The sequence below is a fragment of the Phoca vitulina genome, unplaced genomic scaffold (assembly GCF_004348235.1).
Source record: "Phoca vitulina isolate PV1807 unplaced genomic scaffold, GSC_HSeal_1.0 scaffold39, whole genome shotgun sequence".
In the NCBI taxonomy this organism is placed as follows: domain Eukaryota; kingdom Metazoa; phylum Chordata; class Mammalia; order Carnivora; family Phocidae; genus Phoca; species Phoca vitulina.
In genome coordinates, this window is record NW_022589742.1 from 11,259,654 (window position 1) to 11,285,162 (window position 25,509).

A 25,509-nucleotide genomic window follows, 5' to 3' on the forward strand; every position below is an offset into this window, starting at 1 on the left:
CAACCAGGAGGCTACTGCGGAGCTCCAAGCAAAAAAGGTCATGGGGTCTACACAGAGCCTGTAGCACCGAGGACGGAGTGGAGAAAGGGGGCTGATGAGATGGGCGGTAGAAATCAACTAGCCTTGGGTACTCACTGTGCGTATGTGTGTGCGCGTGTGTGCGCGCCTGGGGAATCAAGGGTGACCGCCCGACAAGTGCCAAGGGAGATGACCCTCACGAAGGGTCTCCGGTCTCCTCAAGGGGCGGCGGGAGGGGAGGGGAGGGAAGGGAGAGGTGCGGGGCAGCAGGAAGAGAAGATTGGAGCACTGGGAAGGAACAAACCCGAGAGGCCAGGTGGCGGTAAGGAGGCTCCGCCCCCGCCCCGGCCCCGCCCCCGGCTCCACCTCCTCCGCCTCTTCCCACCCACCCCCAACCGCAGCTCATCCTCGAGGGCGGAGAGAGGTGGCATTTGAGTCCTCCGGTATCCCAGCAGGCAGTGCAGCCTAGAGACGCTGACAAAGGAGCGGAGGGGCAGTCGCAGCTGCTTTCCGAGGAGCCGGGGTTGCCGAGGTGAGAGTCCCCCCGCCGTCCCGTCACCCACTTCCTCCGACTTCGGGAAGACGTGGAAGTTACGTTGCCGAGAGACCCCGCGCACAGAATGAGCCGTCCCCAGCCCCCGAGCTTGGCTCTGTGACTGACGGCGGGGCTCGGCGGCGCCGGGCTGCGGGTGGGAGGTGGGGAGCGGGCACATGGAGCCCTTTCTGCCCCATCTCTGCCTGTCAGCTGCCCCGCCGCCCGCGGAGCCCGGCCCCAGGGTCCGGCCGGCCCGTGCGTGCCTTTCCCGTGCCCGGGCGGAGGCAGCAGGCTCGGGTTCCTCCCGGTGCCCGCCCGGCAGAGTTCGGTCGCCCCGGGGATGAGACTCCAGGGACAACTCTTTGGCGGATGTGGCGAGGAGGGCTAGGGAAGGGAGGCTGACTCCCCATTCGGGGTGACACCGTCCTCGCCCTAACTCCTCCTTCCCCCAACCCAGCCGGTCCCCCCCTCGGCGAGCAACTGGAAGGAAATCGGCGGGGCTGGAACGAGGCGTCCCGGGATGGCTGGAGGGAGGTGAAAAGTGGGGTGGCGAGGCGGAGAGGGAGAGCGAACGCCTTCGCGGAATAGTGGCGGGGGGTGGCGGGGGTACGTGGCCTGCATCCGTCCCCCGTCCTGGACCTCCGCACGGATCCTGATGGTTGCACCAGCTGCTCGGCTGTAAACAGGCTCACATGACCGGTTTCACATGGAGCCGGCCGGTGTGGGGATGAAGGCTGGAAAGGCTGGGCCCCAGTCAGCTGGAGCTTCAGTCCTAGGACGGACCGTTTCAGACTCCCTCTCCTGCCCTCCAGCCCTTATTCAGTGTTCTGCGGTTTCCCCTTTGGGTAAAGTAACTGACAACCTGCCCTCTCGGGACTGGAGTTGCTTTTCTGCCCCAGTAGAAGCCAAGAGACCTCACCTCGGGGAGTGAGAGGGCAAAATACTAAATGAAAGCGGTCCCGTTTTTTTTTTTTTTTTTTTTTTTTGACCGTTGAGGGAAATAAAGAGATGGACGCAGACCTGGAAAATGGGATCCTTTGGATCTTGCCTAAAAAGCAGTCCTGTTCTATCGGAATGCATTGCGTTCTTAATGTGAATTCCAGAGAGAAGGGGGAAAGTCTCCTGTTTCAGCCAGGGCACACCTGGAATTTAATATATTCTTGCTGATGGAAATCTTGTCCATGTTTCCTTTAAGTGCTTGGAAATCTGCCTATAAAATGCTATATACAGGATATTGACCAGGGAGTGGACACCAACTTCTAGATTACATATATATGTGGTAGAAAGCAATGGGAAGTTTGGAAAACAGGAAGCGGGGCCAAATGTGCCTTTCAAGTTGTTCACATCTACATACCCGAACAGGATACAAGATTAAACTAGTTTCTGAAGCATTTCTGGAACTCTCAAAATACAAGGTTTACTCAAATACCAGGATATTTGAAAATATGGAGTTTCTCAAATCTGTAAGGGGTAGTGGTGATAGATTCCCTTTACATGCAATATATAATTAGATGTAATGGGCAATATTCAGTATAAAGTTACCCCTTTGTAGGTGAAGACCGAAAACAGAACAAATAGCTTATAAAATAATACATGTTTCTTCCCCTGAATTGTTCATGCACATTTTCTTCCCCAATTTTTTATTTTTAATGGTTTTCTCCTGAAGCTTTGACATTTAATTCTCTCTTTTTTTTTTTTTTTTTTGAGAGGGTGGGTGCAGAGGCAGAGGGAGAGAAAATCTTAAGCAGGCTCCACACCCAGCATGGAGCCCGAGGTGGGGCTTGATCTCAGGACCCTGAGATCATGACCTGAGCCGAAAATCAAGAGTCAGACGCTTAGCCAACTGAGCCACCCAGGTGCCCCTTAACTCTAATTTCTGAAACAATTAAGAAACTACAAGAAAAGCTTCCCCATCCTCTAATAGCCCAATAAAGTAATTTGCTACTCTTCTTTTTCTGTTTTTAAAATGTTTAAGATGAAAATAGGCATTTTACACATCGTCTAAAATTTAAATGGGCAGATCGGTGTTGCTCTGAATCTTGTTTTGCCGCCTTGTAGTATTGTAGAGAATCTTGCCCTACAATAAATAGATGAAGTGATTTACTCTTTGAGGCCTTCTGTTTCCTCACCTGTAATATCAAAGTTTTGTTTTAGTCTCCAGGGTCCCTTATGGCTCTCAAATTCCATAAAATAGTGCAGTTTTTGATTGGGAACTGCTCTTGGACAAAATAAGATGGTCAAATAAGCCAAGTTATTGGTATCAGCTGGAAGAACATGCAGTCCATAACAAGAGCTATCCAGAGTCCTAAAGAAATAAGGATTGTGCTCTGCAAAATTCTCATTAGGTAAATTAGCCATATGGGTTGACCTGGACCCCTCTCTCCTCTCCTCTCCGTCAGGAAATTGAAGATTGCCTCAGCTAAATCCTGCCTCCAAAATTAGAAAGAACAGTTCACACCCGACTTTCTTGACCTTTAGGGCATTGCACAGCGTGATTCTTTCATTCATCCCAGCTTCTTCCCGAATTAAGTGGGCTATGTGATCAGTGATGAAGTTAGGATGAAAAGAAGGCTCTAGCAGGGTCTCACCTTGGTTAGATAGATCCCCAGAACCAATGGCCTTTTTCAGCTTTGCAGCGTTTGAGATTTAATTTTGCCAGCACATCCCCAAATTGGCAGTCTCAAGGATTGATTCACGCTAACCAAACTTAAAAAGATTTTTATGTTAATATATGAACGCCAGTTGACTAACTTCCCGTGAGAAGTCGAACTGCCAAGCTGACCAAGACGACTCGTGGATAAGCCCGGGTACCCTTTGCTTTTGACGCTACGGAAACACAGACATTGTGCTCCATCTCCCCCCTTTTTCTCGGGACTGTGTGGAACACTCCTTTCTTAAAACACCTAGTGGTTGATACCTTCGACAAGGTTACAGCTTTTATGTGAAAACCCTTGCAGTCACACCTTCGTATGGATATATCCTAGTCACCTGATTGAATCTGGGCCACCTGTAAGACATCTCTCAAATCGGTTTGCTCTCCATTCCTCCTGCCTTCATCTAGGCCCTCACTTCATGCCACGTTGATTCAAGGGTGACTTGGTTTTTCCTGTAACTCCTCTGGAGTCCGCTGTTGTGCTTAACTGGTCAGTGGCAACCAGATTCCTACTCCAGATCTTATCCAGTCCGTTCTCCGCTTAAGACCCTTCAGAGGGGGTGCCTGGGTGGCTCAGTAGGTTAAGCGTCTGCCTTTGGCTCGGGTCATGGTCCCAGAGTCCTGGGATTGAGCCCTGCATCCGGCTCCCTGCTCAGCCAGGAGCCTGCTTCTCCCTCTCCCTCTCCTGCTCCCCCTGCTTGTGTTCTCTCTCTAGCTGTCTCTCTCTCTGTGTCAAGTAAATAAATAAAAATCTTAAAAAAAAAAAAAAAGACCCTTCAGAGGTTTCCCATCACCCGAAGCAGTGGTTCTCAAAGTGCAGTATGCATTCGAATCATCCGGAGGGCTTGTGAAAACAAAGGTGACTGGGCCCCAACCCCAGGACTTCTGGGGCAGCAGGTCTGGCCTGGGACCCAAGAATTGGCTTTTCTAGCAAGTTCCCAGGTGAAGCTGCTGCTGCTGGTCCGGTACCACATTTTGATAACCACTGGCACCCAGAAGCAAGTCTCCACCCCCGAACTTGGCTTATAGGAGTTTTCACCATCTCCCGCCACTCCTCCATACAGGCTATTTTTTAACCATGTGCTGTGCCAAAGCTCATCTTAAGAGTCCCTTTCATGCCTCTACACATCTTCTTCCTGGAATTCACCCCCCTCTCCACTCCTACTGCAAACTCCTATTTAAGGCAGCCTGGCACTTTCTTTATGCTCCTAGAGCTTTTTTATCTACCAGCATTTTAACACTTGTCACATCATATCCTAATTACCATGTATATCTGTTTTTCCTGCTAGACTGAATTTTTCAAGGGCTGAGACAATGTTTTCATCTTTTCTCCATATTCCTCAGCACAGGGCCTAGCACATAATAAGTGCTCAGTTAATGTTCCATGAATGAACTTGTGATTCTAAAACTCTGGAGAGGTCCATAGGTAGCAACATATGTATTTCTTTCTTTCTTTTTTTTTTTTTTTTTTAAAAGATTTTGTCAGCACAAGCAGGGGAGCGGCAGGCAGAGGGAGAAGCAGGCTCCCCGCTGAGCAGGGAGACTGACATGAGGCTCGATCCCAGGACCCGGGATCATGACCTGAGCCAAAGGCGGATGCTTAACCGACTGAGCCACCCAGGCGCCCCACGACATGTGTATTTCATATAATGAGTTATACGGATTTTGCTTTGAGAATCGCACATCTTGAAATACCTGAAGACACTGAGATATTGTAAAACAAAGATGGGAAATAAGTAGTTTTAAGAAAAATGCTTTTCAAACTGATGCTGCTAGAGGGCATCCTTATTTTTTATAAATCTTAAAATGTACTCTAGTCAACTTTTCCATCTTGAATAGATAATAGCCTGTCATCACATTATTTATAGCAGTTCAGTCCCATTGGTAAGACATCACATTACATGAAAAACCTAGAAAATGTATAGAAACCAAATGGCCTAATATTGCACAATGAACGATTGAACCTGTAAAGTGGACATTAGAACATGGCTTGTGAAAGACTTTTTTTTTTTTTTGAAGATTTATTTATTTGACAGGGACAGCGAGAGAGGGAACACAAGCAGGGGGAATGGGAGAGGGAGAAGCAGGCTCCCCACTGAGCAGGGAGCCCGATGTGGGGCTCCATCCCAGGACCCCGGGATCATGACCTGAGCCAAAGGCAGACGCTTAACCAACTGAGCCACCCAGACGTCCCCGAAACATTTGACTTTAGGAATATACCAGCCATTAAAAATCCTGATAGACAATACTGGAGATTTAAAGAGGAAGAGAGTAGAGCTGATGAAATGGGAAGGAAAAAAGAGGTTTGAATAACAGTGAGACTAAAGCAGAAGAACTTAATTGCTCTTAACTGTTTAGAATTTCGCTGGCCATTGGCAGACCACACCAAGTATGGAGGAAGGAGATAGATAGTCTTTGTGCCCAGATAAAAGGGAGCTCGCCTAGAGGTGGAGCTGGGAACCCTAATCAGAGTAAAGACAAGCAGGAAGAGGCCGTAAGGAGCTGGTGCACTGTGGCCCAGCAGATGGGTTTCTGGGGAATCTGGACTTGGGATAATCCTTAGCTGTTTCAAGCTTGAAACCACTTCAGCACAGGAATCCCCAAGGACCACTTATTTCATTTGATTTTCTCGCAGCCTCCTCTTTCCAAAAAAAGGGGGGAGGGTAAATGACAATATGCTTTTAAAGTGGTTTCTGTTTTAAATCTCCATTTTGAATCTGTGGTGAGCAAAGGTATTGAAACTCTCAGTTATCTGAGTCTGATCTTTTCCTTCTTGTCAGTCTAAAGTGAGGAAAACAGAAAATGATCACACTTTAGGGTACTGGTCTCCCTGGACTGATGGTGGAAAGTGTGAGGACTTCATGTGTTTAGGCGAGTGTGTGTGTGTGTGTGTGTGTGTGTGAGTGAGTGAGTGTGAGAGAGAGAGAGTAGTTTGCAAACTGGTCACAAGGTGGTGTACACACATAAGGTTTTCTTTCCAAATTTCATTCACGATTGCATTTCTGTGCCTTTGGTACAGAGGGCAAGGACGAGGCGGCTCCCGAGTCACCAGCTGCACTGCTTCCCTGTGAGGTCGGGGCCACCTTGGAGCCTATTTGGGCACTGAGGAGCCAGGGCTAATGACGAGAGGGAAACGGGGAGGGGTGGGGAGAGGCAGCTGGGAGTGCGGATTCTCTGTTCTCCACTTACCCCAACCCACGGTAAGCAGCTGCCATAGATTGGCTGTTCTTTTAAGTGGGATCCTTTCCCTGTCTTTTATGGACAAAGTGTGTTCAGCCATGAGGAAGAGGAATGTCCCTTGATGGAGGAAACCGTTATTAGTAAACACCTGTAGGCAAGCTGATAAGTTCAGTATCTGCTAAATGCCTAACACCGAGCTTGGGTCTATGTAGGATGAGGAAAAACAACAAAAACCCCACAGAAAAACAATATGGCATTATGCTCGAAGTCTGGGGAGTCCAAATTAACCCACACAAAACAAATGTCAGAATATTCAATCAATACAATAAGTGCATTAAAAGGTAATAAAATCAGTGAGATCATATAGATCAGAGAAGTAGAGGAAGAGCACAAAGGGGAAATTTGAAGGCAGCTTTGAAGAATGAGGAACATTTTGGTGTCCAGAGAGGTAGACTACAGAATAAACCTTGGTTACTAATGCTCTCATGGATAGTTACCGACAGCCGTAGGTCTTGTTTCATAATCAGGAAAAGAAAGCATGCCCAGCTTAGTAAGTGAAACTGTCTCTCAGTTGTTTTTCTTTATAAAACTGAAAAGGAAACACATGTAACAAGACTTGAATTTTGGATCATCCTTTGAGAACTCTTCTGGAGAAGCAGGGAACTTTCTAGAGATGAGGGCATGTGTGACAATGTGACAGTGAGCATCAGAGGCAGGACTTTTGGAACGAGACACAGAGGAGATGGAACCGTTTAGGAAAGTGTGAGTCTGGAGACCAGAGATCTGCCACCAGCACCTTGTGTGACCTTGGGTAAGTCCTTTATGCTGGGCCTGCTTTCCTCAGAGGTAAAATGAGAAGCGCTGGGAGCTCACACTCTTTGACTTTGTGTGTGTTTGACTTTTGGAAAGCAACCTCATAAACCGATTTGGAGTCAGGTTTTTCCGGCTTAGTATATAATCTTTCCCCAGAATTTTTGCACTTTATCATTTTGCAGTATGGACGGGAGCAAAGAGAAAGTGTTAGTCGCCGGAAAACCATCAATTAGAGGCAGGTGTTCTGCTTCATTATGTTTGTTGGCCGAATCACTGATATTGCTCTGGTGACCTGGTGCTAATTCCCCCCTAATTTCCATTGGTTGGAGTTCAGGAGGCAATTTATATCTTAGCCAAGATAAGTGAGAAATGGGAACAGGGATACAAAAAGAAAGAATAAACTGCTAAAAACCGATGAAACACTTTTTAAACAGTGATCGGGGGATAGACAGCCTATTTATTGACAATTCCTGGGGAAAAGCATTCATATTCAACTCGTCAAGAGAAAGCTTCAAAATGAAGAGTAAGAATTCTACTAAACCATTATGGAAAGCTAGCGAAATTTCTACTCTTGTTGTGCCAACAAACTTCCCCTTAAGGTTGGAAGAGTTTAGTGCTTGTTCTGTGTGGTTAATTTTGACTTCCCAGTCAGATTTATAAACCGTGTCATACTCCTTTATAACAAAAAGTTGCACATTTCCCTCAGTTTGCAGGCCTTCTTAAACCTTTGTTTTTCTCACTGGCATGAGCTTCTGTTGCTCTAAAATGATTTTAAAGAATTGAAATCCTGGCATTTAACACATTGTTTAAGGTTCTCCATCTTATTAAAGGATCATGAATTGGAAAATGCAATTAACAGAGATTTTTCACACATTGTTTCTAAATTCCTTCTTGAGTTTCAAAACTGGCACCTTTTCCAAATTAGGCCCTGGAGGAGTTGTTTAATTTGACTTAAACACACACACACACGCACACACACACACACACACACACACACAAAAGCTTTTGAATAGGTGTTCATAGGGTTCAGAATTCAAAAGATAGAAGATGGAAAAAGGTATCCAGAGGAAACCACCCTTCCACCCCTGTCCCTAGCTGCTCAGGTAGTTTCTCCAGGGGCAGCCCTGGCCATCCTTCCCAAGATCTTTTACCCAGAGCGGGGAGACCTCCCTCTCCCACTCAGATGATGGCATACTCTCTACTCTGCATTGTACCTTGCTTTTCTCACTTAACACTGAACTTGACGGTCAGTCCATACCTCCACGACACAGAAGGCTTCCTCTTTCTTCTTGGCAGCTTCCTGGCCTCCCAGCAAATGGCTGTATCATACTTTATCTCATGACCCACCCCCCCCCCCCCCTTAAGGGACAGTTGGGCTGTTTCCATCTTTGACTATTGACAACAACAGCTAACCCTTGTTGAGTGCCAAGCTTTGTTCTGTGTGCCTCCCATAAATCATTTTATTTACTCCTCAGTACTGAGGATTAAAACACGTCCACGTACGTGGTTTCGCACAAGAGGAATATTTATGCCGGCTGAATTCCTAGAAGTAGAATCTCTAGATCGGAGGACGTGTGTGTTTACTTGTGGCAGGGAGAGTCCGTCTGCCAGTTTATATCCCTGTCAGCAACGTTAGGAACATGCCTGGATGCTCCATGCTATCAAACTTGTTGTCTTTCGACAGTCTGGCAAGTAATAACGTGTATTTCGGTGTAGCTTTAGTTTGTATTTCTCTTGTGAGTGAGGTTCCACCTCCCCTGGGAAGTTTAAAAACAGTTGGTCCTTTTCTATAAAACATTGCAGCATTTGCTCATTTTTATGGTGAGTGCTTTTTCATAATAATTGGTATTTCCTCTACATCTAGTAGGGAAATCAGACCTGGCCTATGACTGGAAAAGTTTCTTTGGCTTTGCATAGACTTTTTTTTTTTTTTAAAGATTTTATTTATTTATTGGATAGAGAGACAGCGAGGGAACACAAGCAGGGGGAGTGGGAGAGGGAGAAGCAGGCCTCCCGCCGAGCAGGGAGCCCAATGCGGGGCTCTATCCCAGGACCCTGGGAACATGACCTGAGCCGAAGGCAGACGCTTAACGACTGAGCCACCCAGGCGCCCCTAGACTTTTTTTTTTTTTGCCATGCAGTGTTTTAAGAGTTTTTCAATAGTCGAATTTGTCAATATTTTTTGGTTTCTGGTTGCTCAGATTAGAAAAGAAAAAAGATTTCCCATGGTTTCTAGTGTTTTACGGTTTTCTTTTTCTACATTTAAAACTTGGATCCATTTGAATTTACCCTGATAAAGTTTTGGAATTTTGTAAGGAATAAGGGATAAATTCAACTTTTTTTTCCCCCTAGGTGGATACCCGGTTTTACCAACATTTATTGACTAAACTGTTTTCCAGAAATCAGAGATGCCATGCCACCTTTTTTTTAATTTTTTAATTTTTTTTTAAGATTTTTAAATTTATTCATTCAAGACACAGAGATACAGAGAGAGAGAATATGAGCAGGGGGAGAAGCAGGCCCCCCGCTGAGCAGGGAGCCCGACGCGGGGCTCGATCCCAGGACCCTGGGATCATGACCTGAGCCGAAGGCAGACGCTTAACCATCTGAGCCACCCAGGTGCCCCACCATGCCACCTTTTTATCCTAAGCTAAATTCTCATCCTTTTTTTTTTTTTTTTTTTAAGATTTTATTTATTTATTTGAGAGAGAGAGAGAGCACGAGCGGGGAGGAGGATCAGAGGAAGAGGGAGAAGCTGAGCAGGGAGCCTGATGCAGGGCTCGATCCCAGGACCCTGGGATCATGACCTGAGCCAAAGGCAGATGCTTAACCAACTGAGCCACCCAGGGGCCCCTAAATTCTCATCCTAACAACGTTTTAGAATGAGACGTTGAATACTATTTAGTGATGGCAAACTCGGATGTTGTGTTTCTGATAGCCAAGCTCACTAAGAAAGTAATAGAGCTAATTATTTTCTGTTGGAAAAAATATACCAAACTTCTGAGAGCACATTATCCAAATAGAAATGTGTATGGCCCTTAGCAAAAGAAAGAAATATGTGGCAAATAAAAACTCAAAATTAGAATGATTTCATCGGATGCTGTTCAGAATAATCTTAGTTTTATTGTATTACAGTGGAGAGTTAGTTAGCTGGAGTGGAAATGCTGAACTGTAGGCGGGAGGCCTGCTGACAGTATCTGTCTCTGTCTCTTCCTAATTTAATAACAGCAGCAAACACTTAGAACATTGCCTGGCCTACAGTAAGTGCTAAAAGCATTGCATGTCTTAATTAATTCAGTATATGTAATTAATAAAAAGTTTGTAATCTGTTATGAATGATACACATATTACATGTTATTACTAATAAAAATGTAGTAGGCCCTTTCAAAAAAATAGGCCCTTTGGAAATAAAAAAAAACAAAACACCCCAAAACCCTACCCTGTCATGAGCTACATGCATGCTGTAAAATACACAGGAAGTAGTATGATGATCTGGGACAGCTTGTGGATTATGATCTTCCCAGTGTTGTCCCTCACCTTCACATTTCTGTGCCTTGGCATATGCTGTCCCCTAGGTCAGAATGCCCTTCCTACCAGTGCCCCCCCCGACACAGAAGTATATGCCTTTTTTTTTTCTTTTTAAGATTTTATTTATTTGAGAGAGACAGCGCGAACAAGCATGAGCGGGGGTGGGGGGGTGGAATGGGCGGTGGGGAGAAGCAGACTCCCCGCTGAGCAGGGAGCCCGATGCGGTCCTCGGCCTCGATCCCAGGACTCTGGGATCATGTCCTGAGCCAAAGGCAGACACTTAACCATCTGAGCCACCCGGACGCTCCTGCCTTTTTTTTTTCTTTAGAGACTACCTCAAATGCCCTCTCCTTGCCTCTCTTCCAGGTAGAATTATTCATGTAATCTAATTCCTTAGCACTTTATATATATATAGTGCTATGCATTATAATAGAGGTAGCTTAAATACTGTTTTGTCCGTTAGATTTGAGTCTTTTTTTTTTATTTTTATTTATTTATTTATTTTTTTTAAAGATTTTATTTATTTATTTGAGAGAGAGAGAATGAGAGACAGAGAGCATGAGAGGGAAGAGGGCAGAGGGAGAAGCAGACCCCCTGCTGAGCAGGGAGCCCCATGTGGGACTCGATCCCGGGACTCCAGGATCATGACCTGAGCCGAAGGCAGTCGCTTAACCAACTGAGCCACCCAGGCGCCCGAGTCTTTTTTTTTTTAAAGATTTTATTTATTATTTAGAGAGCACAAGCAGGGGGAGAGGGAGAGAGAGCATCTCAAGCGGACTCCATACTGAGCACGGAGCCCAACGCGGGGCTCGATCCCATGACCATGAGATCTTGACCTGAGCCAAAACCAAGAGTTGGTTACTCAACCAATTCCGCCACCCAGGTGCCCCGCAATTTGAGTCGTTTGAGGGCAGGGCCTGTGCATTATTCATCTTTGTATCTCTGCACAGCTCCTGACACAGTTCCTGCCTTATAACAGGTGTTCAGCTGAAAGAAAATAAAAATTTGCATACATGATTATACAGTATCTCATTTGGTAAAAGTTGGAAGGGCCTCAAGCAGAGTCGGCACACCAGCCCGATAGCTGGTAAAACCAAACAGTTTAATCTTGTGTTATATTGCTCTTTGAAGGTGTGGGAACTTGAACACAAAGTATGAAATGGTTTATGGGCTCTTTTAAAGGTGTCATCTACAGAGTGAAAATCAGACATTTTCTGTGATCGTATTGTTTTAGCTTTTGCATTTTCAGAAGCCACATTCTTAGGATGCTAGCTAAATAAGAATGTTGTTGATTAATTAAAAAAAAATGTTGATTAAAATGAGATTAGGAAATAAACAGCAACATCACACCTATCAGACAGACTTCTAGCTACAACTATTCAGGACATATTCAAGAACCCCACAAGGAATCCCAAAGGTCTCTAAGTTGGAAGCAAAGGGCTCTCCTGAAGCCTGTGTACCTGACAGAGCCTACCGACTGACTTTGAACTTTTCATAGAAAACTCCCAAGGACTCCTTAACGAGTTTGGATTTTCGGCTTCCTTTCAAGACATTTTTGCTTGTCTTGGGTTTTTGGTAGAAAAAAAGATGAACTCTCTCACCCATGCTGCCAGAAGGCATTAACTAAGGCATTGTTGAAACGAGTGTAAAAGTAAGTCTCGTGTTTTTCTCCCATAACGCATGGAAACTTAATTTTTATTTTTTCGCCTTTGAGAATTCTGATTAACTCACATAAAATCAGTTGTGACAATACTTAATTTGTTCTACTTCTTAAGAAATCCGAGGTTTTATTTATTTATTTATTATTATTATTTTTAAAGATTTTATTTATTTGACAGAGGGAACACGAGCAGGGGGAGTAGGAGAGGGAGAAGCAGGCTTCCCGCCGAGCAGGGATCCCGATGCGGGGCTCGATCCCAGGACGCTGGGATCATGACCTGAGCTGAAGGCAGACGCTTAACGACTGAGCCACCCAGGCGCCCCAAGAAATCCGAGGTTTTAAAAAGAGTGATGGCCCTTTGATCTCACCTCCTTGAAAGAGGGTGATTAATTTGAGGTAGCAAGACTTCTTTATTCTAGTATTTATGTAATTTATCATAGGTTGAAATCTTGAGTGTGAAAGGAGCATGTGTAAATTTCTTTGCATAGTTTGGAACAAGCTGTGTAAGTAAGCCACGAGGAGAAGTCCAAGGGCAGCTTTAAATGGTTTGGGGACCTGTTTTAATGCAAGCTTTTTGTTGGAGGGACAGCAAATGAAAACAGGTATCATTCGATTTCCTTCTCTCTTCTTCTCTTTCTAGATTGCCAAAATGCTTTGGAGTTTTTAACTAACTGACTTAAGAAAAGTCCAAAATAGATTTGAGACTGTAAAAACAGAAGCTGCAGCAAGGGGGATTCAGTGCCAATGCATCAACAAAAAAGACAGCCAGAGTTAGTGGAAGGAAATCTTCCTGTTTTTGTGTTTCCCACGGAGCTAATATTTTATGCAGATGACCAGTCAACACATAAGCAAGTGTTGACTCTGTATAATCCCTATGAGTTTGCCTTAAAGTTCAAAGGTGAGTCTCCTAGGTCTCTTTTATGGATTGTAACTAGTCCCTACTAATTGTTTACTTGTAGAAACTAATTTTTAAAAAACACTAATGGCCATTGTGACTTTTTCTTTCAGTTTTGTGTACTACTCCAAATAAGTATGTTGTCGCTGACGCTGCAGGTGCAGTAAAGCCTCAGTGTTGTGTGGATATGTAAGTCAAAATCCCTTCCTGGTAACATGTTGTACGTGTGTTAATATTTATGTGTTTAACTTGAAAAGGATCTCGTCTTGAAGCCATTCCCACTTAGGCATTTATTACATTTTGAATTTTTGCTGGGAGTTGTAGTTTCTCATAATTCTTTTTTAAATTTTATTTATTGTTTTTTAAAGGTTATTTATTTGAGAGAGAGAGAGTGAGCGCACATGAGCGGGGGAGGGGGGGCGGTGGGCGGCGGGGGCAGAGGGAGAAGCAGACCCTGAGATAGATCATGACCTGAGCGGAAGGCAGATGATTAGCCGACTGAGCCACCCAGGCGTCCCGATCCCTCACAATTCTTAAGAAGCCCTTAAGATGCTAAACAGGTCGACCAAATCCTTAGTAATATTTCACGATGCTGGAGCTGATGTGTGTGTTAATGTTTCTGTGAACATCTCCTCAATTGTTGTGCTTGTTATAGCGGGGTCGCTTATGAAGTTCAAGTTCTAACTCATTCCTTTACATTTCTCTAGCTATAATGGAATTTAGCTTTCTTTGGAACATCCTATTATAGTGACATTTGGGAAACTAGTAATACTACATTCACAGAACAATGGTAAAAAAGTTCATCTGAAATGATTCAGCTAATAAGCCTGGAAGTTAATCTCTTCAAACAGGAAGCAAGTGTGTAGCTACTCATCTGTAAAAGGTTATCTGAGTTCTTCCAGATAATTTTGTCAGAAATTAAGTGTCAGATAGATGATTGTTTGTTCAAGCTGTTCATATGTAATTTTCACTTTAGAGCTAGTGGTGACCAGATGGAGCCATTGACCAGCTCTTAATTTAAGCTACCAAGTCAACTGTGTTTGTTTAAACCTTCCATGAGAATGAGAAGCAGAAGTTTTTTCTTCTGAGTATGTTTTCATCCTCCCATATCCATAAAATGATGTATCTTTTGAGGACGTGTTTTCACAGGTTTCGTTTGATTTTCATTCAATACACAGTAAGCAAGGACTATTCCAAAGAAATGTAGTCTCTTGCCAAAGAAATGTGTTATCTTTGACCTAATTGGTTTGTGTTCTCTATTAAGAACGAAGTAAGATAAATGGAATTGTAGATCGCTCTTGTAAAATTGCAAGTGCCTTATACTCTTTTCAGAGGAAGACAGAAGTGTATTGTTAGGCTTCTGTTGCATTGATCATACTGGTTACTTATTCAATTGCTTGTTTTTACCTGTGTGCACGACTTTCAGTTTTGAGTCTAGGTGAGGTTTGTTACTTGCACAGTAACTAAGCGGCAGTAGAAACCCACGAGACTTTGGTGAGGAAGAAGGTATTTCATATATCCTATTCAGTAACTACGGCTGCCCGCAGATCTCAAGGGGGAAAAAATGTCCTTGCTAAAAGGAATTTCCTTTACCTATCGTTCTTTTACTTCAGACTTTTATTCTGTGTTGTAGAGTATGTGTTTTCATCAAATATTTTAGAATCACCCATTTCCTTTTGGGTTATGCTGTGGCTTTTTTTTTTTTTTTTTTTTAAAGCATCATTAGCAACTTTCTGTATTTGAACATTTGGTTACAGTTAGTTAATGTTCTCCTGTATGAAATCTCAGGCTGAATTCTGTTTGACAGGCCCCCAGAAACCTAAACAGCATTTATTTTTTAATGTTTTCAGTGTGATTCGTCATAGAGATGTTCAATCCTGTCACTATGGCGTAAAAGACAAGTTCCGCTTTCAAGTTTCCGAGCAAAGCCAGAGGAAGGCTTTAGGAAGGAAAGAGGTTGTGGCTATTCTTCTCCCATCTGCAAAAGAACAACAAAAGGAAGAAGAGGAAAAAAGGATAAAGGAACATTTAACCGAAAGTTTATTTTTTGAGCAGTCCTTTCAACCAGGTAGTTTTGGGGTTGCTTTTAAAGCCCGTTGGCGCTCTTAACGCATTTCTAACTGGAAAAAGTCATCAGGGAGCTAAGAATCATTACTAGAAAAATGATCTGCCACTTTCCACCTAATTAACTACTTCAGAACGGAACCGAACTAGAGATCAGGTACCGAAAAATCGAGCAAGAGGCCTAGAGCTGGACTTGAAATGAGGAGAGAAGCTCTTGGCTGCCGAGGCTGTAAGGAGAGGCCGAGTGTTGCTATCGCCTCTGAAATGTGTCGACCCGAGAATGCAGCCCCCCTGTACTTTCGAAGGCTAGCACAATTTGGCAATTATATACTTTTGTTTCTGTGACTTTCCCGTATCCTTTCTCATTTAATTAGTTCGAAGAAGGAGAGAGATTGTGTTTGGCAATAGGCCAAGCTTGGTGCGCTGTTCATATTATTTTGAAAAAAAAAAAAAATCTCATTAAAGTTGAAGTTAATTAAACTAAGTAGATTATAATATCCCCTGTGGGCTATTAATTGAATCCCTCTCCATTCCTCATTTCCTTCCAGCTTAGATATTCAGAAGTGTTATGATATATTCTTTCAACATTGACACTATCCTCATATTCAACTCTTTGGACGTCATTCCTCCTCCCTCTTAACGTCTCATTATCTCCTTCCAACCCCATTATAAGAGGAGGAAGATAAAATTTTCCATAGAAAAACATGGAAACTTTTTGATAGTGATATATGAATGTGATAGCAGCTGTCCTTGAAATTGCAACATTGTCTATGAGGAATTAAAAACAAATCTACTTGTCATTACATTAATTCACAGGTCCCTATCAGTTTGTTCATCTTAGAGCTTAGAGTGTTTATTTGGATAACACAGGGAGTAATGCCTCTTTGATTTACTGTGGGCAAGAGTCTTCTCCATCCATGTATGGAGTGCCCAGGTTTTCTGGTGACCCCGAGACTAGGGACTAGGTAGAAGCCAGTAGATTGCTTCTTCTCAGCAACTGTTATTGACCGATAGGACCAGATTTTCATCTTTTGAAGCTGAAAGAGAGCCTCTGGTAAATGTCACTTTGATCTCCGATCAGTATTATGAAGTTGGCTTATACATGTTTATGGAAATGCAAGATTCCCCCTTGGAGGTACCTCTTCTAGAATAAGAAAAGTCATATAATGACTATTTGGTTTTTGATGTTCAATTCATAATTTAAAGGAAAATGGCCATCGGCTCATTTCTGTATTTAACAGACCAGTTTAATAGCCCTCCCCCCCAAATAATAAGGATTAAAAGTTTTATATTTTTTCCCTTTATTTTAAAACTTATTAGAATTCAGGTGAAAATCATCCTAAAAGGCTAAATGATTACAGTGTGTATTAATTGAGCATTTTATTCTTATTTTCCCTGGACAGTGAACCTTTGGTATCTGAAGCATATTAGAGAATTCTTCTAATTGTAAAATCAAAGTAGATAAAGAAAGGAGGTGATTTCTGTTCTGGGAAAAAAAACCTCTCTAAGCCATCCATGTCAGGAAGCCCAATGAAGACAAGCACCTTATTTGTCTAGTTAACTCTCATGTCCTCGGCCACGAGCAGAGTGCCCGGCACAGAGTAGTGTGTGCATGGGTTTCACTACGAGGGCTGGACTTCTCATCCAGTGGGGTCTGTTGGATTGGTTTGCTTTGTCTCACAAGGTTTCCATGGCTCTTGCCACTCTTCAGAGCAAGGAGCGACACCACGGTAGAGCCCCGTATGAAGTCCTGGCCCACATGTCCAGTTTACAAGGAGTTCCCCCCCACGTTCCTAATAACGTGGTAGGAAACTGAGGAAAGTTTTCTTCTTTAGTAGTGTATAATGGTGCCTGATTTAGTCCATGTGGACAAAGTGATATTTTTCACTTCTGTTTATTAAATGAATAGTAAATTACATGTGGTTTCCAGTATGTAAAATTCTATGGTTTTTCATTAAGTGTCTCTGAACTAAAATGTTGAAACGAATCGAGATTGTTTGGGGGGAGGTTTTGAAATGTCATTATTTTTGCACATGTTTAGCTTAGAGAAATGACTATCAGACATACCCCAAGTGCAGCAGTGTTGTGAGGCTCTGTGGACCAGCCGGAAAATGGTCAGAGGCTAGATTGCGAAAGATGCAGATTTTATAAATGTGTTCTTATAAGTGTATCAAAAGGCAGGAAAATGAGAAATTTCTTCTCGAGCTGATTCTACTATAAAAGACATAGCAGTAACAAATTCATAAAGGAAAACAGCACCTACAGTCCCACACACTTAACAAATCTGCTTACATAAGTGTTCCGTGTTCTTTTCCAGACCTTGTCTATGTGCATAAGTACATTTATATATATATATATATTTTTTTTTTTCATTTAACAGAAATTTAAGAGAAACCCACAAAGCATACTTGAACAAAATACCAAAGCCCAGGTTATTAAAAAGATGTTTTGAAAAGATGCAGCTGCGTCTTGGTGGGTTTGTCTTAATTACATTGCTAATGAACCGCTATGTCTGTGCAATGTTTTGAGTCCGTGCCCTCTGGCTTAAGAAAATTACACTCTTTATTATTGTTTATAATAATAAAAGATTGAAAATGACCTAAAAGTCCATCAGTTGGGGATTGGATTAAATTATGAATATTCATAAGATGGGATGCCAGGCAGACATTTATTTCCAAGGATCTGATAGAATGACAGATGCTTATACGTTGACATAGAACGAGGCTCATATATATATTTCGGAGAGGAAAAAACAGTTATAGAACAGTATGCATATTATGGTCTCATTTATGTTAAAAAAATTTTTTTTTTCATGTTTATGTGGGTGTTTATAAACTCTGAAAGGATCTGTACCAAGCTGTTAACAGTGTTCTCTCTAGGAGGGTGAGACTGATCAGGAGCCTTTATGTTTTCTATAGCTCTATAAAATTTTTACAACAATCTTGTAGTATCAGAAGAAAAGCCATTTCCACTTTGAAAAATTGCAAGCATCTATGCAAATGTCTTTGGAATTTCTCTAAATACTAAGAATTCCTTGAAATTATCTTTATTGTGGGTTTTCAGCCAGCGGTGTGGTAGTCCTAAATAAATGTTTGCCTTGAAAGCTTATCTCTGCAGCAAATATAAATACAAAGATACTTCATTTACTAACTAAAAAGAAGACTTGTTTTTAGGTATTTATGCTGTTGTTTCGTCTCAAGCAATAATCACTATAAAATTTGAATTTGTTTCCACCTGTCTGGCTTTGGCAAGGCTCAATTAAACTTTGCACAACAGCTAAGGTATTAATAATTTAGAAAAGCTGCATTTAATAATAAAATGAACAGTGTTATTTCATTAATAAAACACAAGATTGTGTTGCTGTTGGCTATTCCTTTTAATGAAAGAAGGGTGGTGGGAAAAGCTCTATGACAGAATATGTTGTTACCGGGTTTCTTAAAAATATGGGTATGAATATTGCACACATACAGCAAGCACGGCTAATGTTTTTTAAATTTTCTTTTATTGAAGTAAGAACACTTAACTCACAAATGTTTAAGTGTACAATACAGTATTGTTCACTATAGGCACAGTGTTGTACAGTAGAGCTCTAGAACTTACTCAGCTTGCTTTTTTTTTTTTTTTTTTTTAAAGATTTTATTTATTTATTTGACAGACAGAGACACAGCGAGAGAGGGAACACAAGCAGGGGGAGTGGGAGAGGGAGAAGCAGGCTTCCCGCGGAGCAGGGAGCCCGATGCGGGGCTCGATCCCAGGACCCTGGGATCATGACCTGAGCCGAAGGCAGACGCTTAACGACTGAGCCACCCAGGCGCCCCGTAGAACTTACTCAGCTTGCTTAATTGCGACATTATGCCCGTGATTAGTAACTCCCATTTATTTTTTATTTTTTTTAAAGATTTTATTTTATTTTTTTAAGATTCCATTTATTTGAGAGAGAGAGAGAACATGAGCAAGGAGGAGGGGGGCAGAGGCAGAGGGAGAAGCAGGCTCCCCTCTGAGCAGGGAGCCCGATGCGGGGCTCGATCCCAGGACCCCGGGATCATGACCTGAGCCGAAGGCAGACGCTTAACCACTGAGCCACCCAGGCGCCCCGTAGAACTTACTCAGCTTGCTTAATTGCGACATTATGCCCGTGATTAGTAACTCCCATTTATTTTTTATTTTTTTTAAAGATTTTATTTTATTTTTTTAAGATTCCATTTATTTGAGAGAGAGAGAGAACATGAGCAAGGAGGAGGGGGGCAGAGGCAGAGGGAGAAGCAGGCTCCCCTCTGAGCAGGGAGCCCGATGCGGGGCTCGATCCCAGGACCCCGGGATCATGACCTGAGCCGAAGGCAGACGCTTAACCGACTGAGCCACCCAGGCGCCCCAGTAACTCCCATTTTAAACACACCCCCAATGGTAACCACCGTTCTACTCTCTGATTCTGAGTTGGACTGTGTTTTAGATACCTCGTGTAAGTGCAGTCATGCAGTAATTGTCCTGCTGTGACTGGTTTATTTCATGTAGCATAATACTTGCCAGGTATTGTTTCTGCTTCCTCCTTTGCTGTAAATGGAATAGAGCAGGGGACAAGAATTTTCACAGGTAGCTTTTTTTTTTTTTTTTTTTTAAGATTTTATTGGGAGAGGGAGAGAGCACGAGCAGGGGGGAGAGGGGCAGAGGGAGAGGGAGAAGCAGAAGCAGACTGCCTGCTGAGCAGGGAGCCCGATGCAGGGTTCGATCCTAGGGCCCCGGGATCATGACCTGAGCCGAAGGTAGACGCTTCACCGACTGAGCTGAGCCCCCCGGGCGCCCCCACAGGTAGCTTTAAAACACTCATGTAGTGCTTTTCTGCTGCTTTTACTGTTTTCAAAAATGGTAGCAGGATGCTACAGTTATGAGGACCAAACCTGTCTACCTAAGATACTCTCAGAAGGCAGTGGGCTCCAGAATGGAGTAAGAGACACAAGCCATCCATTGGGGTACAGGAAGAAAAGATCAGAACTTCCATTTCTATTTCTAGCCCATTCTTTAAAAATTCTGTTGGTGTATTTTATAAACACAGACGATGCATGCTTGACCGCTTTCTACTCATTAGGGTGAGGCGGGGGTGGGTAAGGACGGTGACCCCTCAGTAGGAACTTACTACCTCACAATGCCGTTTCAACATTCCATTTCTGTAACGACTCAGAGACATTCTGGGCTTCCAGATAAGTCCAGCAGATACGTCCCTGTGGCATGGAAATGATGGGCAAAGAGTCAGAGAAGTAAGACAAAACCAGCATCCTGGTGAGTGGTAGACCGTCTATGCGAATGAACTTTGGCCTTGGGGCATTTTCAGAAGCACGCTCAGGAAGTGTTGTCTTTTTACAGAGAACAGAGTTGTGTCCTCGGGACCTAGCTTCCTAACTGTCTTCCTGGGAGTGGTGTGCATCGCAGCTCTGATGCTCCCCACACTGGGGGATGCGGGATCACTGGTGCCCCTCTACCTCCACTTAAGTGTGAATCAGAAGCTAGTGGCTGCTTATATCTTAGGTAAGTGCTAAAGCTGCGCGTGGGGCGTGCGTGTGCCCGGAGGTGCTAGTGGTGGCCTTAGACGGGTAAGGGCCATGCGGCTGGTGCTGCTTTAAAGTTGTTTTTTTTTTTTTAATAGAAAAACCGGCAAGATTGCTTCAAAAGCATGTGTTGAGGTGAAGCGCATTTTAAGATTTAATGTTTTGGCTTACATTTCGTTCTTTTTTATTTTCCTTTTTAAGTTGATGTAAGTTCTCTTTACACACGTGGGGACTCAAATTCGCGACCCCAAGATCGAGAGTCCCATGCTTTACTGACTAAGCCAGCCAGGCGCCTCGACGATGAGTTCTTTGTAGCTGATTGATCCGGCACCTAATGCTGTATTCAGTTGTTTTCCTTTTGCTGACTTGCGATGGTATAAAACAGGTCTAAAATGTAAGATGTGTATATTGCCCCATCCAGCATTTCTACTTCTAGGAACTGATCCCAGGGAAACCCTTAGACAAAGTGCATACAGTGATAAAGGTGAACAATGCAGCCTTGTTTAACACTGTGAACCTTTCTCTTTAAACCAGTTCCCAGATTTCCGTTAAATCATTCTTTCAGTCATCCTGGCTTGAAATCTTATAATTAGTTTAACTGAACAAACAGTTCCTCAGTCCCTGCCATGTGTCAGGGATTAGGGATCCAGTCATGACTGTCTTCATAGTCTCCTGTCACCTCTTCCGAGAGGCCAACTCTCTTCACTATTCTCTCAGTACTCCTTGGTATGCTCTCTTTTTTTATTTTTATCTTTTTAAAGATTTTACTTATTTGACGGCGTGCACGAGCAGGGGGGACGGGCAGAGGGAGGGGGAGAAGCAGGCTCTCCGCTGAGCAGGGAGCCTGACATGGGGCTCAATCCAGGACCCCGGGATCATGACCTGAGCTGAAGGCAGACGCTTAACCGACTGAGCCACCCAGGTGCCCCTATGCTCCCTTTAAGTTTCAAAATTGTCTTCTCAATTTGGCTTCCTGCCTTCTATCTGTGCCCCTTCTCTTCCTATTCCTGCCCCCCCAACCCGTTATTTTAACCCCCCAAATGCCCCATTGCATTGCTGTCAGATGGATTTCCATTCTGCTTTGGTTTCACCCCCGCCACTCCCTACCCGGGAGCCATCAAGGACTCCCTACAGCCCAGAGAAAGAAGTAGGACTCCGTAGTTGGGCATCCGAGGCTCTCCATCCTGAGACCTCTTTGAGCCAGTCTCGTCCAGCTGATCGCCTGTATAAATCCTTGATCACAGCCTGTGAGGTTAGTCCTGAAAAGCTCATCAAAGAGTCTGGTCAGCCTCTTGGTCCTCGCTTTGCCGTCCCCACACCTGAAATGCCTGCTGATCTCCTTGTTCTTTATCATTCCTGTCCATCTCTTAGGCTTATTTCAGCTTTACCTTTTGGGGCATCTTTTCTGACCTGCCCAGGTCCTACGGGATTGTTCTCCCTCTCTGTACTTTATCACTCACCACTTTTTTTTTTTTTTTTTAACCACTTATTTAGGACTGAGCATATTCTTACATTATTAAATGTTTATGGTTTCATGTATGGAGTCTCTTCAAAAGAGACAAGCCCGGCAGGAATATTATGCTTCTGTCTCTTTGTGGTCCTAGAGCCCTGGGATTCAAATAGGCTCGACCTGTTTTTGTTGATGAACTTGGCTGGCTTTACTGCTATTCTTGTAGCTGATGGGACTGGATAAAGTGGGAGGTATAGTTGATGGTTAAAAAATTAGCTATGGCCAGACATTAGTGATTTAATTAAATCTATCCAGTGACTGCCCATTGCTGTAAATTGGATTTCTTCTGTATAATATCAACTAAATTCAAACTGACTTTGGATTCTTGGTAGAGTGCCTGTCTATGTGCTGTATTTTATTTGCTCATTGAGATCTAAACAATTGCTTATTGAATGGAAGACTTTGTAAAATGCATGGCTTTAACTGTTCTCCAATTTTTTTCTTTCAGGTCTTATCACAATGGCTATACTTAGAACATGAGCAAGGAATTCAGTTGACTTCTGAAGTAAATTTATCTTGCAAATATGAATGTGGACTGCCTTTTATCTCTCTTTCACTCCATTAACATGCTACAAACTATTGAATGATTTACAACAATTGCAAAAGTATAATATATATTTTAAATTACTCTATAATTTTATTGGAAGGACTCCAATACATTATGTTACAGACAGCAAGGATGCTTCTGAGTGACGCCTAGGAAATTATTTGAAGAAATTCTTTTTATATCTAAAGCTGTTGTGCAAAAGACTTTAACTAAAACATCTATTTTCTCATTTTTTTTTTCTAATTCACTTTGATTCTTAAGGTTATATGTCCTTCCAAGTGAAAGGCCTGAAAGAGCAAACTGACCAGCCTAAACATGAAATGACATTTATTTCCCTAACTACAAACAGCAGTGTTACTATGTAAATGATACCTTGTCCTCTGTCATTATAAACAGTTGCCATGGTGTTTTTAAAAATAAGTCTTACAGTTAATGTGTGGAGGGTAAAAAAAAAAAAAAAGAAAGAAAGAAAAAGCATAAAGTATGGAGGGATCATGCTTATCCTGTCCTAGGATCTCCCAGAAGACCAGACATACTTAATTCATATGGTGAACTACAGGATAGGTAGTTCTAGGGTTTTCTTTGACACTCCTAGAAGTAGCATGACTTCTCTGTTTGGTCTAAGAATTTGAAAGGAAGGTAGGCATTTGTTTAGTTATTTGGTTCACCCTGGCTTTACCTCTGGATCATGCTTTATGTTAATAGGAGGAGAAAAAATCACTTTATCATTTCTTCCTAACCCCTTGCCTGACTGTCAGCAACTAGCCCGGACTGGGATTACCAGATGCCGGGTGGTATATGTAGAGATGTTTTTCACCTTTAAACTCTAAGCCAAGTATAGGAAATCCTTGATATGTGTCTATTTTATATCAGTCACTGAGACATTTTTTAAGTTTCTATTTATTAAAACAACTTTACCAAAAAAAAAAAAGTCCCCAAAGCACAAATATTTACATTTCTTTATAGCTTCTTCTGATCTTTAACATATATATGCAGTTTTAACTGTTATTGTCATAACTGATCTTTTGACTTAGGATTTTTATCTGAGAGCACAATGCATTGAGTCTCTTGAAAATCATCTTTCAGATCTTTTTATAGAGTGAACTTCTGCACTGCTACTGTAGTCTTCCCAAGGAATATACATAACCACAAAATGTATGCCCGAGGTTGGTTTTCTGCAGGAAATAGTACTTTGCTTCTAAAGTGAAAGCTTTTACATATCTTCTTTAACAGAAAATCCTCATTGTTTAACAATTTGGGAAAGCTAAATCATTAAATGGATCATGTCTGTACATTATGTAATGACTGAGAAGACAGAAATGTAATTTATTTTAAACTTTGTAAAAAAAATTATGTTTGGAGGTTATTCTTGTTTCTCTGTCCCTTTCAAGCCCTCCCATGTATGTGTGCGTGTGCGCGCGTGTGTGTATGAGATGACACATTGTAAAGGACAAATTACTTTAAAAAAATAAATGGAAATGGAGGCCTGAGTTTCACACTGACGTACACATTTTATTCTGGTTACCGCTGAGGAACTCCGTTTTAGTCTCCTGTTTCCTAGAGCTGTCTCCTATTCCTGTGAGTTAAACAGGAAAAATAAGTGAAATATATGAGCTAAAATGTCTTAAGTTTCTTATTTTACCAGGGGAATTAATTTGTTTAAATTTTTGAGTAGGTAATAGTCACGTGCTTCCAAAGTCAACTATAAAAAGGTATACCAGGGCGCCTGAGTTTGAGCCCCATGTTGGGCGTAGAGATGACTTTTTTAAAAAATAAAAAGGTGTACAGTAAAAAAAATCACTGCCTTCCCTGTCCACTCAGGTCCTTTCAAGTGACCACTGTTGTTGGTTTAAATATGGTTCCATTGTTTCTTTATCTAAATACATATTTTCATTTTTATGGTTTTATATGTAAATGGTAGCTTATTCTATATACTATACTGTACCCAGCTCTTTTTTTTTTTTTAATTAACATATAATGTATTACTGGTTTCAGGTGGAGGTCAGTGATTCATCAGTCTTACATAACACCCAGTGCTCATTACCTCCCGTGCCCTCCTTAATGCCCATCCCCCAGTTACCCCATCCCCCCATCCCCCTCCCCTCCAGCAACCCTCAGTTTTGTGTCCTGTGATTAAGAGTCTCTTGTGGTTTGTCTCCCTCTCTGGTTTCATCTTGTTTCATTTTTCCCTCCCTTCCCCTATGATCCTCTGTCTTGTTTCTCAAATTCCTCATATCAGTGAGATCATATGATACTTGTCTTTCTCTGATGGACTTACTTCGCTTAGCATCATACCCTCCAGTTCCATCCACATCGTTGCAAACACCTAGCTCTTTTCCACTTGACACTATATCCAGGAGAATTTTCTGGATCAGTAGCTAAAGAGGATCCTCATTCTTTTTCCTAATAGCTGCCGAGTGTTTTCTTGTGTGGCGTGTAGCATAATTCACTTAGCCAGTTCCCTCCTGACCGGTTTTACCAGCACTGCCCGAGAAGTGTCTGTTCTCCCACCGTCCCAGCAGCCGTGTGTTTTGCTCATCTGATGGATAAGTGGCATCTCAGTGTA

The 25,509-nt window shown here is 42.7% G+C and overlaps 1 protein-coding gene across 1 annotated transcript; it reads left to right on the forward strand.

Annotated features, from left to right (window-relative positions):
* Positions 1-440: 440 nt before the first annotated feature.
* MOSPD1 (motile sperm domain containing 1) lies at positions 441-24,657 on the forward strand. The gene is made up of 6 exons (XM_032428335.1): positions 441-550; positions 13,028-13,285; positions 13,396-13,471; positions 15,133-15,350; positions 20,705-20,866; positions 22,845-24,657. Exons 2-6 carry the CDS (start codon positions 13,132-13,134, stop codon positions 22,874-22,876), a joined length of 642 nt encoding a protein of 213 aa, XP_032284226.1. The 5' UTR covers positions 441-550; positions 13,028-13,131; the 3' UTR covers positions 22,877-24,657.
* Positions 24,658-25,509: the final 852 nt, after the last annotated feature.

What these genes read in the sequence shown, in the direction of transcription:
- MOSPD1 (XM_032428335.1), top strand. Translation starts at nt 13,132, where the DNA reads ATGCATCAACAAAAAAGACAGCCAGAGTTAGTGGAAGGAAATCTTCCT. An exon ending in CCTCAGTGTTGTGTGGATAT is followed by an intron (nt 13,472 to 15,132) that starts GTAAGTCAAAAT and finishes TAATGTTTTCAG; the next exon opens with TGTGATTCGTCATAGAGATG. An exon ending in TGAGCAGTCCTTTCAACCAG is followed by an intron (nt 15,351 to 20,704) that starts GTAGTTTTGGGG and finishes GTCTTTTTACAG; the next exon opens with AGAACAGAGTTGTGTCCTCG.